Source organism: Ammospiza nelsoni, chromosome Z (assembly GCF_027579445.1).
Source record: "Ammospiza nelsoni isolate bAmmNel1 chromosome Z, bAmmNel1.pri, whole genome shotgun sequence".
Lineage (NCBI taxonomy): Eukaryota > Metazoa > Chordata > Aves > Passeriformes > Passerellidae > Ammospiza > Ammospiza nelsoni.
The window spans coordinates 5,936,127-5,954,877 of NC_080669.1; the positions used below are offsets into that span (position 1 = coordinate 5,936,127).

The 18,751-nt window shown below is 49.9% G+C and overlaps 1 protein-coding gene across 1 annotated transcript in view; it reads left to right on the forward strand.

Annotated features, from left to right (window-relative positions):
• LOC132086422 (serine/threonine-protein kinase PAK 3-like) overlaps positions 1-18,751 on the forward strand; it is a 67,644-nt gene that overhangs the window by 9,424 nt on the left and 39,469 nt on the right. Inside the window, 3 exon segments of the mRNA XM_059492087.1 lie at positions 4,830-4,961; positions 17,631-17,765; positions 18,038-18,370. Coding sequence (XP_059348070.1) covers positions 4,830-4,961; positions 17,631-17,765; positions 18,038-18,370 — 600 coding nt within the window.

Consider the following 18,751-nt stretch of genomic DNA (forward strand, 5'->3'; position numbering starts at 1 on the left):
TAAGGTACATGTAGAAATGGTGGATGCTGTATTTGAACTCAAACGGGCCATGCTGTGGCTGGGAAACTGCATGGGTAAAAGGCCCCAGGGGTGCCATAGAAGATCAGCTGAACTAGAGCCAGCTCAGGTCCAGGTGTCCAAGAAGGCCAAGGGCATGGTGGGCTGTGTCAGCAGCAGTGGGGCAGCAGGAGCAGGGCAGTGAGTGTGGGCAGCGCTGCAGCCACAGCTGGAGTGCTGTGTGCACTTGTGGGCCCTGGGAAGCAAAAAGGCCCTGAGGGGCTGCAGTATGTGCAGAGAACGACAGGGGAGCTGGGCAAGGGAGTGCAGCACAAGGCCAGTGAGGAGGCGCTGAGGGACCTTTAGTCTGGACAATGCGAGGTTCATGAGGGACCTTCAGGCAGATTCCATCAATCCCCACACAACAGTGCTCAGCACAGTCGCTGTTTTCCTGTCAAACACGCCTTCACTAAATCCAAGTGCTTTAGACACCGGAAGAGGTGATACTTCCATCATGTGTTTTCTGGCTAGTTGGTTGTTGGGAGTGTAGCTAAGAATTGGAAAAGTACCAGGCCATGGCCAATTCCAAGTCCTACACCTGCAAGATAGTGTGTCCTTGCGCCCAGCTGTAGTATGATAACAAATAGTTAAAGAGACATGAGAAAAGAGAGATGTAACATGTAAAGAATGGAGAAGAATTGATGTAGTGGTGTGGCCAATGGACAGTGTAAATTACAGAATATTGATGAGCTTATTACTTGCTGTATGAATATCTGATGCTCCGTTCAATAAAGAAAGCTTGCAAATTCTCATATTGAGTGTCCCAAGTTTTCTCTGCAAGCGACAAAAGACTCATCCCTGAGAAATGGCTCAATGTGCAACAGTTGGTTTGCCAGAAGAGGAAGCCCTGTTTGTTTTCTCCTGTTCCAGCAGGCAAAGATGCTTCTGCACATTGTTTCCTGCCCTTTTGACGCCTTGAATGAGATTGTGATCCAGTTTGAGTTTTCCACGTCTGCAGAAGCAATAGCAATGGATCGCTGTCTCTTTGCTACTCTTCCAAATCTGAGCTTTCAGGAACTAAAAGCTGCATTTTACAGAGACAACATTGCTTGCTGATAGCAGCCGGGGAGAAATATCAACTTCATATCCATCTAGAATTCTGTTGAGTTGGCCCAAATTAATTTGGTCGGTGGAACTTAGAATCCCTGTGTGGCTACAAAATAATCTGATTTCTCCTAAAAACATTAGGTGGTAGATTTGAAAAGAAATGAGGTTTTGAGTGATAGGTGACAGCCTGTCCTTTATGCTTCTCTCTTGCCACAGCTGACAGAACCAATAGCCGTCTCTCCCCTGGCTCCCGCTGCTCCTGGAGAAGAAGCCCAAGAGGATCAAATTGACATGGAGGAGCGGCAGACTCCATCAGTGCTCACACCAGAGCCTGGATATCGTGAGCCCGTAAGTGCCAGTTGTGTGTGGTGGTGTCTTTAGAGCAAGGTAGAGGTGCAAGTTTCAGAGCAGCCAGTGCTTCCTGTTGCTGGCTGAGGATGCTGAGTGCTGGAGTGCTGCCAGGAGCTCGGGATTTCCTACAGGCAGTGACAGCAGAACTTGCCCTTTGACCTGTGATGTTGAGGCCCAAAGGGCTGATGCCTGTAGGAGAGCATGTGGCTGCTTGGCTCAGGGAAGCTCTGTCTCTCGGCTTCTGCAGCGCTGTGGCTGAGGGCACACGTGGTAGTGCTGGATGTCACGGGGCTTTCTTTGTTTTCCCTTGTTGGAAAGGTGTGATTGGCTTGTGAAACTGGTCTGCAGTTTTCTTCTGTAATTCTTCAGTTCTATCATGTCTTATTGCCTAGCTGCCTTTTTGCTTTGATAAGCTGCAAGGAGATGGTTATGTTGTCCATGAAGCTGGGCAGGCTCATTCTTCTCCCATGTCGCCAAGAAACAAGGTGCATATTATGCAGGCTTCTTGTGAGGCCAAAAGCAGAAGGGGCAATTTTCTTTGGATGCATTTTGTGATGTAGTCTGCCGCTTTGGAAAGTGCATGTGAGCCTGGAGTGGGGCTGAAGCTGCAAGTCCTTGACTGCTGTCTTGTGCAGTTCTGAAGGGGAAAGCCATCTTGAAAGGGTGATTGCTGTATCTTAAGTCAAATAGGCAACTTTGTAGTTGGGGAGCTGCGTGGGCGAAAAGGACCCAGGGGTTCTGCCGGTCTTGAGCAGCGAAAGACGAGGCAGCATGTGGCCAGATGGGCAGGAAGGCCAAGGGCATGGTGGGCTGTGTCAGCAGCAGTGGGGCAGCAGGAGCAGGGCAGTGAGCGTGGCCCTGTGCTGGGCAGCGCTGCGGCCACAGCTGGAGTGCTGTGTGCACTTGTGGGCCCTGGGAAGCAAAAAGTCCCTGAGGGGCTGCAGTGCGTGCAGAGAAGGACAGGGGAGCTGGGCAAGGGAGTGCAGCACAAGGCCAGTGAGGAGGCGCTGAGGGACCTTTAATATGGACAGTGGGAGGCACACGAGGGACCTTCAGGCAGACTTCCATCTATTCTTACACAACAGTGCTCAGCAAAAGGGCCGTTTCCCTCACAAACATGCCCTCACTGAATCCAAGTGCTTTAGACACTGCAGTGGGAGACACTTCCATCTTGTTGCTTGCTGGCTGGTTGGTTTGCTAGGAGAGGAAGCTTTCATCATTTTTGCATTTTCCAGCAAGCAAAGACGCTTCTGCACAATGTTGCATTCCCTGTTGCAGCACTTTACTGAGACTGTGATCCAGTTTGAGTTTTCCACGTCTGTAGCAGCAGTAGCAATGGATTGCTGTCTCTTTCCTACTTTTCAATTCAAGAACTAAAAGCTGCATTATACAGAGACAACATTGCTTGCTGATAGCAGCCGGGGAGAAATATCAACTTCATATCCATCTAGAATTCTGTTGAGTTGGCCCATATTAATTTGGTCGGTGGAACTTAGAATCCCTGTGTGGCTACAAAATGGTCTGATTTCTCCTAAAAACATTAGGTGGTAGATCTGAAAAGAAATGAGGTTTTGAGTGAGAGGTTACAGCCTGTCCTTTATGCTCCTCTCTTGCCACAGCTGACAGAACCGATAGCCATCTCTCCCCTGGCTCCCGCTGCTCCTGGAGAAGAAGCCCAAGAAGAGCAAATTGATGTGAAGGAGCGGCAGACTCCATCAGTTCTCACACCAGAGCCTGGATATCGTGAGCCCGTAAGTGCCAGTTGTGTGTGGTGCTGTCATTAGAGCAAGGTAGAGGTGCAAGTTTCAGAGCAGCCAGCGCTTCCTGTTGCTGGCTGAGGATGCTGAGTGCTAGAGTGCTGCCAGGAGCTCGGGATTTCCTACAGGCAGCGACAGCAGAACTTGGCCTTTGACCTGTGATGTTGAGAGCCCAAAGGACTGATGCCTGTAGGAGAGCATGTGGCTGCTTGGCTCAGGGAAGCTCTGTCTCTGGGCTTCTGCAGCGCTATGGCTGAGGGCACACGTGGTAGTGCTGGATGTCACGGGGCTTTCTTTGTTTTCCCTTGTTGGAAAGGTGTGATTGGCTTGTGAAACTGGTCTGCAGTTTTCTTCTGTAATTCTTCAGTTCTATCATGTCTTATTGCCTAGCTGCCTTTTTGCTTTGATAAGCTGCAAGGAGATGGTTATGTTGTCCATGAAGCTGTGCATGCTCATTCTTCTCCCATGTCGCCAAGAAACAAGGTGCATATTATGCAGGCTTCTTGTGAGGCCAAAAGCAGAAGGGGCCAGTTTCTTTGGATGCATTTTGTGATGTAGTCTGCCGCTTTGGAAAGTGCATGTGAGCCTGGAGTAGGGGCTGAAGCTGCAAGTCCTTGACTGCTGTCTTGTGCAGTTCTGAAGGGGAAAGCCATCTTGAAAGGGTGATTGCTGTATCTTAAGTCAAATAGGCAACTTTGTAGTTGGGGAGCTGCGTGGGTGAAAAGGACCCAGGGGTTCTGCCGGTCTTGAGCAGCGAAAGACGAGGCAGCATGTGGCCAGATGGGCAGGAAGGCCAAGGGCATGGTGGGCTGTGTCAGCAGCAGTGGGGCAGCAGGAGCAGGGCAGTGAGCGTGGCCCTGTGCTGGGCAGCGCTGCGGCCACAGCTGGAGTGCTGTGTGCACTTGTGGGCCCTGGGAAGCAAAAAGTCCCTGAGGGGCTGCAGTGCGTGCAGAGAAGGACAGGGGAGCTGGGCAAGGGAGTGCAGCACAAGGCCAGTGAGGAGGCGCTGAGGGACCTTTAATATGGACAGTGGGAGGCACACGAGGGACCTTCAGGCAGACTTCCATCTATTCTTACACAACAGTGCTCAGCAAAAGGGCCGTTTCCCTCACAAACATGCCCTCACTGAATCCAAGTGCTTTAGACACTGCAGTGGGAGACACTTCCATCTTGTTGCTTGCTGGCTGGTTGGTTTGCTAGGAGAGGAAGCTTTCATCATTTTTGCATTTTCCAGCAAGCAAAGACGCTTCTGCACAATGTTGCATTCCCTGTTGCAGCACTTTACTGAGACTGTGATCCAGTTTGAGTTTTCCACGTCTGTAGCAGCAGTAGCAATGGATTGCTGTCTCTTTCCTACTTTTCAATTCAAGAACTAAAAGCTGCATTATACAGAGACAACATTGCTTGCTGATAGCAGCCGGGGAGAAATATCAACTTCATATCCATCTAGAATTCTGTTGAGTTGGCCCATATTAATTTGGTCGGTGGAACTTAGAATCCCTGTGTGGCTACAAAATGGTCTGATTTCTCCTAAAAACATTAGGTGGTAGATCTGAAAAGAAATGAGGTTTGAGTGAGAGGTGACAGCCTGTCCTTTATGCTCCTCTCTTGCCACAGCTGACAGAACCAATAGCCATCTCTCCCCTGGCTCCCGCTGCTCCTGGAGAAGAAGCCCAAGAGGAGCAAACTGAGGTGAAGGAGCGCCAGACTCCATCAGTGCTCACACCAGAGCCTGGATATCGTGAGCCCGTAAGTGCCAGTTGTGTGTGGTGGTGTCATTAGAGCAAGGTAGAGGTGCAAGTTTCAGAGCAGCCAGTGCTTCCTGTTGCTGGCTGAGGATGCTGAGTGCTGGAGTGCTGCCAGGAGCTCGGGATTTCCTACAGGCAGCGACAGCAGAACTTGGCCTTTGACCTGTGATGTTGAGAGCCCAAAGGACTGATGCCTGTGGGAGAGCATGTGGCTGCTTGGCTCAGGGAAGCTCTGTCTCTGGGCTTCTGCAGCGCTGTGGCCGAGGGCACACGTGGTAGTGCTGGATGGCACGGGCCTTTGTTTCTTTGTTTTCCCTTGTTGGAAAGGTGTGTTTGGCTTGTGAAATTGGTTTGCTGTTTTGTTGAGTTATTCTTCAGTTCAACAATTTCTTTTGGGCCAGGTGTCTTTTGTCTTTTGATACGCTGCAAGGAGATGGATGTTATGTGCATGGAGCTGTGGGGGCCATTCTTTTCCTGTGTGGCCAAAGAATGTATGCACGCATTTGGGAAGCCTTCTTGTGAGGCCAAAAGCAGAAGGGGCAAGTTTCTGTTGATGCATTTAGTGATGAAGTCTGTTGCATTGGAAAGAGCCTTGGAGCCTGGAGTGGGGGTGAAGCCGTGAGTCCTTGACTGCTGCCTTGTGTTGATCAGAAGAGGTACTGTAAAAATGGTGGATGCTGTATTTGAACTCAAACGGGCCATGCTGTGGCTGGGAAACTGCATGGGTTAAAAGGCCGCAGGGGTGCCATAGAAGATCAGCTGAACTAGAGCCAGCTTGGGACCAGGTGTCCAGGAAGGCCAAGGGCATGGTGGGCTGTGTCAGCAGCAGTGGGGCAGCAGGAGCAGGGCAGTGAGCGTGGCCCTGTGCTGGGCAGAGCTGCGGCCACAGCTGGAGTGCTGTGTGCACTTGTGGGCCCTGGGAAGCAGAAAGTCCCTGAGGGGCTGCAGTGCGTGCAGAGAAGGACACGGGAGCTGGGCAAGGGAGTGCAGCACAAGGCCAGTGAGGAGGCGCTGAGGGACCTTTAGTCTGGACAATGCGAGGTTCATGAGGGACCTTCAGGCACATTTTCATCCATCCCTACACAACAGTGCTCAGCACAGTCGCTGTTTTCCTACCAAATACCCTCAGTAAATCAGGGTGCTTTAGACACCAGAATAGGTGATACTTCCATCATGTGTTTTCTGGCTAGTTGGTTGTTGGGAGAGTAGCTAAGAATTGGAAAAGTACCAGAAGTACCAGGCCGTGGCCAATTCCAAGTCCTACACCTGCAAGATAGTGTGTCCTTGCGCCCAGCTGTAGTATGATAATAAATAGTTAAAGAGACATGAGAAAAGTGAGATGTAACATTTAAAGAATGGAGAAGAACTAATGTAGTGGTGTGGCCAATGGACAGTGTAAATTACAGAATATTCATGAGGTTATTACTTGCTGTTTAAATATCTGATGCTCTCTTCAATAAAGGAAGCTTGCTAATTCTCATATTGAGCGTCCCATGTTTTCTCTGCAAGCGACAAAAGACTCATCCCTGACAAATGGCTCAATGTGCAACAGCTGGTTTGCCAGAAGAGGAAGCCCCGTGTGTTTTCTCCTGTTCCAGCAGGCAAAGATGCTTCTGCACATTGGTTCCTGCCCTTTTGACGCCTTGAATGAGATTGTGATCCAGTTTGAGTTTTCCACGTCTGCAGAAGCAATAGCAATGGATCGCTGTCTCTTTGCTACTCTTCCAAATCTGAGCTTTCAAGAACTAAAAGCTGCATTTTACAGAGACAACATTGCTTGCTGATAGCAGCCAGGGAGAAATATCAACTTCATATCCATCTAGAATTCTGTTGAGTTGGCCCATATTAATTTGGTCGGTGGAACTTAGAATCCCTGTGTGGCTACAAAATGGTCTGATTTCTCCTAAAAACATTAGGTGGTAGATCTGAAAAGAAATGAGGTTTTGAGTGAGAGGTGACAGCCTGTCCTTTATGCTTCTCTCTTGCCACAGCTGACAGAACCAATAGCCGTCTCTCCCCTGGCTCCTGCTGCTCCTGGAGAAGAAGCCCAAGAGGAGCAAATTGACGTGGAGGAGCGCCAAACTCCATCAGTGCTCACACCAGAGCCTGGATATCGTGAGCCCGTAAGTGCCAGTTGTGTGTGGTGCTGTCATTAGAGCAAGGTAGAGGTGCAAGTTTCAGAGCAGCCAGCGCTTCCTGTTGCTGGCTGAGGATGCTGAGTGCTGGAGTGCTGCCAGGAGCTCGGGATTTCCTGCACGCAGCGACAGCAGAACTTGGCCTTTGACCTGTGATGTTGAGAATCCAAAGGGCTGGTGCCTGTGGGAGAGCATGTGGCTGCTTGGCTCAGGGAAGCTCTGTCTCTGGGCTTCTGCAGCGCTATGGCCGAGGGCACAGGTGGTAGTGCTGGATGTCACGGGGCTTTCTTTGTTTTCCCTTGTTGGAAAGGTGTGATTGGCTTGTGAAACTGGTCTGCAGTTTTCTTCTGTAATTCTTCAGTTCTATCATGTCTTATTGCCTAGCTGCCTTTTTGCTTTGATAAGCTGCAAGGAGATGGTTATGTTGTCCATGAAGCTGGGCAGGCTCATTCTTCTCCCATGTCGCCAAGAAACAAGGTGCATATTATGCAGGCTTCTTGTGAGGCCAAAAGCAGAAGGGGCAATTTTCTTTGGATGCATTTTGTGATGTAGTCTGCCGCTTTGGAAAGTGCATGTGAGCCTGGAGTGGGGCTGAAGCTGCAAGTCCTTGACTGCTGTCTTGTGCAGTTCTGAAGGGGAAAGCCATCTTGAAAGGGTGATTGCTGTATCTTAAGTCAAATAGGCAACTTTGTAGTTGGGGAGCTGCGTGGGCGAAAAGGACCCAGGGGTTCTGCCGGTCTTGAGCAGCGAAAGACGAGGCAGCATGTGGCCAGATGGGCAGGAAGGCCAAGGGCATGGTGGGCTGTGTCAGCAGCAGTGGGGCAGCAGGAGCAGGGCAGTGAGCGTGGCCCTGTGCTGGGCAGCGCTGCGGCCACAGCTGGAGTGCTGTGTGCACTTGTGGGCCCTGGGAAGCAAAAAGTCCCTGAGGGGCTGCAGTGTGTGCAGAGAAGGACAGGGGAGCTGGGCAAGGGAGTGCAGCACAAGGCCAGTGAGGAGGCGCTGAGGGACCTTTAATATGGACAGTGGGAGGCACACGAGGGACCTTCAGGCAGACTTCCATCTATTCTTACACGACAGTGCTCAGCAAAAGGGCCGTTTCCCTCACAAACATGCCCTCACTGAATCCAAGTGCTTTAGACACTGCAGTGGGAGACACTTCCATCTTGTTGCTTGCTGGCTGGTTGGTTTGCTAGGAGAGGAAGCTTTCATCATTTTTGCATTTTCCAGCAAGCAAAGACGCTTCTGCACAATGTTGCATTCCCTGTTGCAGCACTTTACTGAGACTGTGATCCAGTTTGAGTTTTCCACGTCTGTAGCAGCAGTAGCAATGGATTGCTGTCTCTTTCCTACTTTTCAATTCAAGAACTAAAAGCTGCATTATACAGAGACAACATTGCTTGCTGATAGCAGCCGGGGAGAAATATCAACTTCATATCCATCTAGAATTCTGTTGAGTTGGCCCATATTAATTTGGTCGGTGGAACTTAGAATCCCTGTGTGGCTACAAAATGGTCTGATTTCTCCTAAAAACATTAGGTGGTAGATCTGAAAAGAAATGAGGTTTGAGTGAGAGGTGACAGCCTGTCCTTTATGCTCCTCTCTTGCCACAGCTGACAGAACCAATAGCCATCTCTCCCCTGGCTCCCGCTGCTCCTGGAGAAGAAGCCCAAGAGGAGCAAACTGAGGTGAAGGAGCGCCAGACTCCATCAGTGCTCACACCAGAGCCTGGATATCGTGAGCCCGTAAGTGCCAGTTGTGTGTGGTGCTGTCATTAGAGCAAGGTAGAGGTGCAAGTTTCAGAGCAGCCAGTGCTTCCTGTTGCTGGCTGAGGATGCTGAGTGCTGGAGTGCTGCCAGGAGCTCAGGATTTCCTAGAGGCAGCGACAGCAGAACTTGGCCTTTGACCTGTGATGTTGAGAGCCCAAAGGACTGATGCCTGTGGGAGAGCATGTGGCTGCTTGGCTCGGGGAAGCTCTGTCTCTGGGCTTCTGCAGCGCTATGGCTGAGGGCACACGTGGTAGTGCTGGATGGCACGGGCCTTTGTTTCTTTGTTTTCCCTTGTTGGAAAGGTGTGTTTGGCTTGTGAAATTGGTCTGCAGTTTTGTTGAGTTATTCTTCAGTTCAACAATTTCTTTTGGGCCAGGTGTCTTTTGTCTTTTGATACGCTGCAAGGAGATGGATGTTATGTGCATGGAGCTGTGGGGGCCATTCTTTTCCTGTGTGGCCAAAGAATGTATGCACGCATTTGGGAAGCCTTCTTGTGAGGCCAAAAGCAGAAGGGGCAAGTTTCTGTTGATGCATTTAGTGATGAAGTCTGTTGCATTGGAAAGAGCCTTGGAGCCTGGAGTGGGGGTGAAGCCGCGAGTGCTTGACTGCTGCCTTGTGTTGATCAGAAGAGGTACTGTAAAAATGGTGGATGCTGTATTTGAACTCAAACGGGCCATGCTGTGGCTGGGAAACTGCATGGGTTAAAAGGCCGCAGGGGTGCCGTAGAAGATCAGCTGAACTAGAGCCAGCTTGGGACCAGGTGTCCAGGAAGGCCAAGGGCATGGTGGGCTGTGTCAGCAGCAGTGGGGCAGCAGGAGCAGGGCAGTGAGCGTGGCCCTGTGCTGGGCAGAGCTGCGGCCACAGCTGGAGTGCTGTGTGCACTTGTGGGCCCTGGGAAGCAGAAAGTCCCTGAGGGGCTGCAGTGCGTGCAGAGAAGGACACGGGAGCTGGGCAAGGGAGTGCAGCACAAGGCCAGTGAGGAGGCGCTGAGGGACCTTTAGTCTGGACAATGCGAGGTTCATGAGGGACCTTCAGGCACATTTTCATCCATCCCTACACAACAGTGCTCAGCACAGTCGCTGTTTTCCTACCAAATACCCTCAGTAAATCAGGGTGCTTTAGACACCAGAATAGGTGATACTTCCATCATGTGTTTTCTGGCTAGTTGGTTGTTGGGAGAGTAGCTAAGAATTGGAAAAGTACCAGAAGTACCAGGCCGTGGCCAATTCCAAGTCCTACACCTGCAAGATAGTGTGTCCTTGCGCCCAGCTGTAGTATGATAATAAATAGTTAAAGAGACATGAGAAAAGTGAGATGTAACATTTAAAGAATGGAGAAGAACTAATGTAGTGGTGTGGCCAATGGACAGTGTAAATTACAGAATATTCATGAGGTTATTACTTGCTGTTTAAATATCTGATGCTCTCTTCAATAAAGGAAGCTTGCTAATTCTCATATTGAGCGTCCCATGTTTTCTCTGCAAGCGACAAAAGACTCATCCCTGACAAATGGCTCAATGTGCAACAGTTGGTTTGCCAGAAGAGGAAGCCCCGTTTGTTTTCTCCTGTTCCAGCAGGCAAAGATGCTTCTGCACATTGTTTCCTGCCCTTTTGACGCCTTGAATGAGATTGTGATCCAGTTTGAGTTTTCCACGTCTGCAGAAGCAATAGCAATGGATCGCTGTCTCTTTGCTACTCTTCCAAATCTGAGCTTTCAAGAACTAAAAGCTGCATTTTACAGAGACAACATTGCTTGCTGATAGCAGCCAGGGAGAAATATCAACTTCATATCCATCTAGAATTCTGTTGAGTTGGCCCATATTAATTTGGTCGGTGGAACTTAGAATCCCTGTGTGGCTACAAAATGGTCTGATTTCTCCTAAAAACATTAGGTGGTAGATCTGAAAAGAAATGAGGTTTTGAGTGAGAGGTGACAGCCTGTCCTTTATGCTTCTCTCTTGCCACAGCTGACAGAACCAATAGCCGTCTCTCCCCTGGCTCCTGCTGCTCCTGGAGAAGAAGCCCAAGAGGAGCAAATTGACGTGGAGGAGCGCCAAACTCCATCAGTGCTCACACCAGAGCCTGGATATCGTGAGCCCGTAAGTGCCAGTTGTGTGTGGTGGTGTCTTTAGAGCAAGGTAGAGGTGCAAGTTTCAGAGCAGCCAGTGCTTCCTGTTGCTGGCTGAGGATGCTGAGTGCTGGAGTGCTGCCAGGAGCTCGGGATTTCCTGCACGCAGCGACAGCAGAACTTGGCCTTAGACCTGTGATGTTGAGAATCCAAAGGGCTGGTGCCTGTGGGAGAGCATGTGGCTGCTTGGCTCAGGGAAGCTCTGTCTCTGGGCTTCTGCAGCGCTATGGCTGAGGGCACACGTGTAGTGCTGGATGTCACGGGGCTTTCTTTGTTTTCCCTTGTTGGAAAGGTGTGATTGGCTTGTGAAACTGGTCTGCAGTTTTCTTCTGTAATTCTTCAGTTCTATCATGTCTTATTGCCTAGCTGCCTTTTTGCTTTGATAAGCTGCAAGGAGATGGTTATGTTGTCCATGAAGCTGGGCAGGCTCATTCTTCTCCCATGTCGCCAAGAAACAAGGTGCATATTATGCAGGCTTCTTGTGAGGCCAAAAGCAGAAGGGGCAATTTTCTTTGGATGCATTTTGTGATGTAGTCTGCCGCTTTGGAAAGTGCATGTGAGCCTGGAGTGGGGCTGAAGCTGCAAGTCCTTGACTGCTGTCTTGTGCAGTTCTGAAGGGGAAAGCCATCTTGAAAGGGTGATTGCTGTATCTTAAGTCAAATAGGCAACTTTGTAGTTGGGGAGCTGCGTGGGCGAAAATGACCCAGGGGTTCTGCCGGTTTTGAGCAGCGAAAGACGAGGCAGCATGTGGCCAGATGGGCAGGAAGGCCAAGGGCATGGTGGGGTGTGTCAGCAGCAGTGGGGCAGCAGGAGCAGGGCAGTGAGCGTGGCCCTGTGCTGGGCAGCGCTGCGGCCACAGCTGGAGTGCTGTGTGCACTTGTGGGCCCTGGGAAGCAAAAAGTCCCTGAGGGGCTGCAGTGTGTGCAGAGAAGGACAGGGGAGCTGGGCAAGGGAGTGCAGCACAAGGCCAGTGAGGAGGCGCTGAGGGACCTTTAATATGGACAGTGGGAGGCACACGAGGGACCTTCAGGCAGACTTCCATCTATTCTTACACGACAGTGCTCAGCAAAAGGGCCGTTTCCCTCACAAACATGCCCTCACTGAATCCAAGTGCTTTAGACACTGCAGTGGGAGACACTTCCATCTTGTTGCTTGCTAGCTGGTTGGTTTGCTAGGAGAGGAAGCTTTCATCATTTTTGCATTTTCCAGCAAGCAAAGACGCTTCTGCACAATGTTGCATTCCCTGTTGCAGCACTTTACTGAGACTGTGATCCAGTTTGAGTTTTCCACGTCTGTAGCAGCAGTAGCAATGGATTGCTGTCTCTTTCCTACTTTTCAATTCAAGAAGTAAAAACTGCATTATACAGAGACAACATTGCTTGCTGATAGCAGCCGGGGAGAAATATCAACTTCATATCCATCTAGAATTCTGTTGAGTTGGCCCATATTAATTTGGTCGGTGGAACTTAGAATCCCTATGTAGCTACAAAATGGTCTGATTTCTCCTAAAAACATTAGGTGGTAGATCTGAAAAGAAATGAGGTTTTGAGTGAGAGGTGACAGCCTGTCCTTTATGCTTCTCTCTTGCCACAGCTGACAGAACCAATAGCCGTCTCTCCCCTGGCTCCGGCTGCTCCTGGAGAAGAAGCACAAGAGGAGCAAATTGAGGTGGAGGAGCAGCAGAATCCATCAGTGCTCACACCAGAGCCTGGATATTGTGAGTCCGTAAGTGCCAGTTGTGTGTGGTGGTGTCTTTAGAGCAAGGCTGAGGTGGAAGATTCAGAGCAGCCAGCGCTTCCTGTTGCTGGCTGAGGATGCTGAGTGCTGGAGTGCTGCCAGGAGCTCGGGATTTCCTGCAGGCAGCGACAGCAGAACTTGGCCTTGACCTGTGATGTTGAGAATCCAAAGGGCTGGTGCCTGTGGGAGAGCATGTGGCTGCTTGGCTCGGGGAAGCTCTGTCTCTGGGCTTCTGCAGCGCTGTGACCGAGGGCACACGTATTAGTGCTGGATGGCACGGGCCTTTGTTTCTTTGTTTTCCCTTGTTGGAAAGGTGTGTTTGGCTTGTGAAACTGGTCTGCAGTTTTGTTGAGTTATTCTTCAGTTCAACAATTTCTTTTGGGCCAGGTATCTATTGTCTTTTTATAAGCTGCAAGGAGATGGATGTTATGTGCATGGAGCTGTGGGGGCCATTCTTATCCTGGGTGGCCAAAAAAAGTATGCACGCAGTTGGGAAGCCTTCTTGTGAGGCCAAAAGCAGATGGGGCAAGTTTCTGTTGATGCATTTAGTGATGAAGTCTGTTGCATTGGAAAGAGCCTTGGAGCCTGGAGTGGGGGTGAAGCCGTGAGTGCTTGACTGCTGCCTTGTGTTGCTCAGAAGAGGTACATGTAGAAATGGTGGATGCTGTATTTGAACTCAAACGGGCCATGCTGTGGCTGGGAAACTGCATGGGCTAAAAGTACCCAGGGGTGCTGTAGAAGATCAGCTGAATGAGAGCCAGCTTGGGACCAGGTGTCCAAGAAGGCCAAGGGCATGGTGGGCTGTGTCAGCAGCAGTGTGGCAGCAGGAGCAGGGCAGTGAGCGTGGCCCTGTGCTGGGCAGCGCTGTGGCCACAGCTGGAGTGCTGTGTGCAGTTGTGGGCCCTGGGAAGCAGAAAGTCCCTGAGGGGCTGCAGTATGTGCAGAGATGGACCTGGGAGCTGGGCAAGGGAGCGCAGCACAAGGCCAGTGAGGAGGCGCTGAGGGACCTTTAGTCTGGACAATTCGAGGTTCATGAGGGACCTTCAGGCACAGTTTCATCCATCCCTACACAACAGTGCTCAGCACAGTTGCTGTTTTCCTACCAAACATGCCCTCACTAAATCCAAGTGCTTTAGACACCGGAATAGGTAATACTTCCATCATGTGTTTTCTGGCTGGTTGGTTGTTGGGAGAGTAGCTAAGAATTGGAAAAGTACCAGGCCGTGGCCACTTCCAAGTCCTACACCTGTAAGATAGTGTGTCCTTGTGCCCAGCTGTAGTATGATAACAAATATTTAAAGAGACATGAGAAAAGAGCGATGTAACATGTAAAGAATGGAGAAGAATTGATGTAGTGGGGTGGCCAATGGACAGTGTAAATTACAGAATATTCATGAGGTCATTACTTGCTGTTTAAATATCTGATGCTCTCTTCAATAAAGGAAGCTTGCTAATTCTCATATGGAGCGTCCCAAGTTTTCTCTGCAAGCGACAAAAACTCATCCCTGACAAATGGCTCAATGTGCAACAGTTGGTTTGCCAGAAGAGGAAGCCCTGTTTGTTTTCTCCTGTTCCAGCAAGCAAAGATGCTTCTGCACATTGTTTCCTGCCCTTTTGACACCTTGAATGAGATTGTGATCCAGTTTGGGTTTTCCACGTCTGCAATAGCAATGGATCGCTGTCTCTTTGCTACTCTTCCAAATCTGAGCTTTCAAGAACTAAAAGCTGCATTTTACAGAGACAACATTGCTTGCTGATAGCAGCCAGGGAGAAATATCAACTTCATATCCATCTAGAATTCTGTTGAGTTGGCCCATATTAATTTGGTCGGTGGAACTTAGAATCCCTGTGTGGCTACAAAATAGTCTGATTTCTCCTAAGAACATTAGGTGGTAGATCTGAAAAGAAATGAGGTTTTGAGTGAGAGGTGACAGCCTGTCCTTTATGCTTCTCTCTTGCCACAGCTGACAGAACCAATAGCCGTCTCTCCCCTGGCTCCCGCTGCTCCTGGAGAAGAAGCCCAAGAGGAGCAAATTGAGGTGAAGGAGCGCCAAACTCCATCAGTGCTCACACCAGAGCCTGGATATCGTGAGCCCGTAAGTGCCAGTTGTGTGTGGTGGTGTCTTTAGAGCAAGGTAGAGGTGCAAGTTTCAGAGCAGCCAGTGCTTCCTGTTGCTGGCTGAGGATGCTGAGTGCTGGAGTGCTGCCAGGAGCTCGGGATTTCCTGCACGCAGCGACAGCAGAACTTGGCCTTTGACCTGTGATGTTGAGAATCCAAAGGGCTGGTGCCTGTGGGAGAGCATGTGGCTGCTTGGCTCAGGGAAGCTCTGTCTCTGGGCTTCTGCAGCGCTGTGGCTGAGGGCACACTTGGTAGTGCTGGAGGTCATGGGGCTTTCTTTGTTTTCCTTTGTTGGAAAGTTGTGTTTGGCTTGTAAGACTGCTCTGCAGTTTTCTTCTGTAATTCTTCGGTTCTATCATGTCTTATTTCCTGGCTGACTTTTCGCTTTGATAAGCTGCAAGGAGATGTCCTTGAAGCTGTGCATGCTCATTCTTCTCCTATGTCGCCAAAGAAACAAAGTGCATATTATGCAGCCTTCTTGTGAGGCCAAAAGCAGAAGGGGCAAGTTTCTTTGGATGCATTTTGTGATGTAGTCTGCCGCTTTGGAAAGTGCATGTGAGCCTGGAGTGGGGCTGAAGCTGCAAGTCCTTGACTGCTGTCTTGTGCTTCTCCGAAGGGGAAGGCCATCTTGAAATGGTGAAAGCTGTACCATAAGTCAGATAGACAACTTTGTGCTTGGGGAGGTGTGTGGGCGAAAATGACCCAGGGGTTCTGCCCGTCTTGAGCAGCTAAAGATGAGGCAGCATGTGGCCAGATGGGCAAGAAGGCCAAGGGGATGGTGGGCTGTGTCAGCAGCAGTGGGGCAGCAGGAGCAGGGCAGTGAGCGTGGCCCTGTGCTGGGCAGCGCTGCGGCCACAGCTGGAGTGCTGTGTGCAGCTGTGGGCCCCTGGGAAGCCGAAAGTCATGGAGCAGCTGCAGTGTTTGCACAGGACAGGGGAGCTGGGCAAGGGAGTGCAGCACAAGGCCAGTAAAGAGGTACTGAGGGACCTTTTGTCTGGATAATGAGTGGCTCATGAGTGGCCTTCAGCATCTCCTCAGTATATCCAAATATTATAGCCATGTTTGTAGTGACTTTTCCCCCTTTGTTTTCATCGTTGTATTTTGGTTTTCTTTTAAGAGGAGGCCTTCTCATTTTCTTTTTCTCCCAAGCATTGTGCTTTTTGTAATTATTTCCAGGCCTTGTAAATCTTTGGGCCTGGCTATGCTAAAATTTTATATTCCACGGTAGCACTTCTGGAGAATGCTTTTTTTTGCATGAGAACAGATCATTTTGTGCAGGGACCTTGGCGCAGAAGGAGCTGTTGTGGTTCTATTCCAGCCAGTAGGGTCTTTCTGTTCACTTTGAGCTTAGCAGCGCCTATGCGTTTTTGCTGCCCAGGTAATCAGTGTGTGTTGTGTCTGGGAATTAAATAGAAGATCAATGTCCTTGCATTCCACGTGCTCCTCAGAGATCACAGGAGCTGGGAGTGGCTGGGCTGCATTTCTGATTCCAGACACTTTAGCACCATCAGTGTGATTGAGTCCAAGAGAAGAACTTGCTCGAGCACAGATGCACAGAGAGCGCAGTTCCCAGTGCAATGCTCTGAGTCTGACCCCTTTCCATAGGACCTACATGCTCCAGATTCCCCAAGAGTGTCCTTTATTGAAGCTACAGGAGAGCATTCTCAGGATTGCTGCTGAGCAGGGCACTGGCTATCAAGTTTTGTTGTGTGTAGCAATAGAGAGGACATTAAAGAGAGATTTCAGTAATGAGATCTCTCTATCTATCTATCTATCTATCTATCTATCTATCTATCTATCTATCTGTCCATTTATATATCTATGCAACATTTACATAATTGAATCTTCCTGGCTCTGGTCCAAGGCATTTGGAGATGTAAAGGTCACCTAAAGCATCCCTCTCAGGAGGGGATTAGAGACATGTTCTCTTGACCAATTCTGAGCAGGCAGAGATGTTTTCCCTTCCAGATATGATCGTTTTTCCCCTCAGAGTTGTTTTAGTCCTCTGGCCTCTTCTGCCCTGAAGTCCCCAGTTAATTCTTTAAATTTCTGCCTGTCCTAGAGAGGTGGAACAATTCCAGGTTTAGGTGGTGTTCGGTGACTCTGGTCACACATGCCATACATTACATGACGCATGGTTTCCTTCACTGGCATCCCCAGGGCTGTGTAAGTGCATTCATTAATGGGGCCTTAGGAGAGTCTCTGTAACTGCTGGTCAGAATTCTCAGTTGACAAAAGAGGGAGAAAAAACACCTTGGTCCTCTTCCGTATACTGAAGTGGCCCTAGGGGCTCAGTCACACCCATCAGAGAACTTTGCATTCATCCTCATCTTCTGAATGACCAGGTTTTCTAACAAGAGTGCAGATGTCAGAAAGGCAGGAATGCTTGTGCAGGCCTGAAGAGAACATGAACTCCAGAAGTGTCTCACAAGGGCTGAAGCCACTTGCAGAGCCAGGATGGAGCTGTGGGACAGGGCAGGGTGTCAGTCACTACTGAAAGACAAACAGGACATGGCAGAAGCAGAGGGAAGCCCTCACCAGACCCTTGAGGAATGCCACAGCTTCCCTGTCAGCTGCCTGAGAGGCTGTTGGAGCTTCAGTCCCAGATGGCCCCTGATTTTCAGGCCAGGGTCACTTTGGAATCTGTGCCTCCCCTTGAACAGAGAATGACCCTGGAGAGCAGCAGCACAGTGCTTTGGGAATGTGTGAGCCCAGCAGTCTTTGAGTCTTGGCCCACAAAGGTTGTATGGGAAGCTGAAACCCATCTTCTCTTGCTTTCTGTGCAGGTGCTTCTAGAGAAAGAGCAGGAGCAGATTGCTTCAACAGAGATGCCATGCCAAACTCAGGAAGAGCTGTTCCCAGCCCAAGAGCAGGAAGAGCAGCTCAGGCAGCAGGTGGAAGAGCCACAGGACAATGGCCAGGTAAGCCTGACTGGCCAAGGCTCAGAGGGAACGGCAGGAAGAGGGGCATAAACCACAGCTCTTGGGACTGAGGAGGCCAGGAGTCCCACAGGCACTGGAAGCACAGAGCCTTGGAATCTGCAGAGATCAGCCCTGGGACAGGAGGTTTGCAATGGAAGCAAAGGTGGGCAGGGAGGCAGAAAGAAGTGGCTGAATAAATGTGATTTTGAGGCTGCAAGAGGAAAAAAACTGAGCCTGAGCAAGAGTCACTTGTCCTGCATTTGTGTGTACAGAAGATCAAGGCAGAGCCACAAGCAGAGCTGCCCGAAGCTCAGAGTGCCATCATGGACGTGAAGAACATGAACAAGGAAGACATGGGAAGAAATCAAGAGGAGAATCTCCATCAGCAGAGGGGCGATCAACAAAACCAGGTGAGTGAAAGAGTGGCAGGCACTCCACTCATGAAACATCCTCTCGCTTGTTTTTTAGAGAACATGAAGGAACAGCTAAACGCTGAGCTTCAGATAGCTGACACTAGGATCAAGACAAGGCAGAAGAGGCTGGAGGAAGAAATGAAAATCATCAGGGAGAAACTTAATTGCTTCCCTCATTCTCTACAAAAGCAAGTGAGTGAAAGAGGGATGCAGTCACTGCAGTCACCAAAGTGGTGTTTTCTGCCCTTTTTGCCTTTCCAGTGCAGAGCAGCAGGGAGTGGGGCCATGCCTCTGAGTGCCATCCTGCTGTAGTGTGTATCACAGTCACTCTGAAGGACATTTCCTGGTGTGCTCAATCTCCTGTGCTTCCCTGGATAGTGGAATTTTTCCTTTGGCCTTTTTGCCAGCAGTCATCCAAATTGACTCCTGCTCTCCTGTTCTCAGACCCAGATGGGGGACTGAAACAAGCTGTCTGCATTCCTTGTCAATCTGTTCTTTCCCTTTCCTCACAGTCGATGACTCCTGGCTGACAGGGACAAGCTGTAGTGTCTGACTCCTTTGTTCTGTTTCATT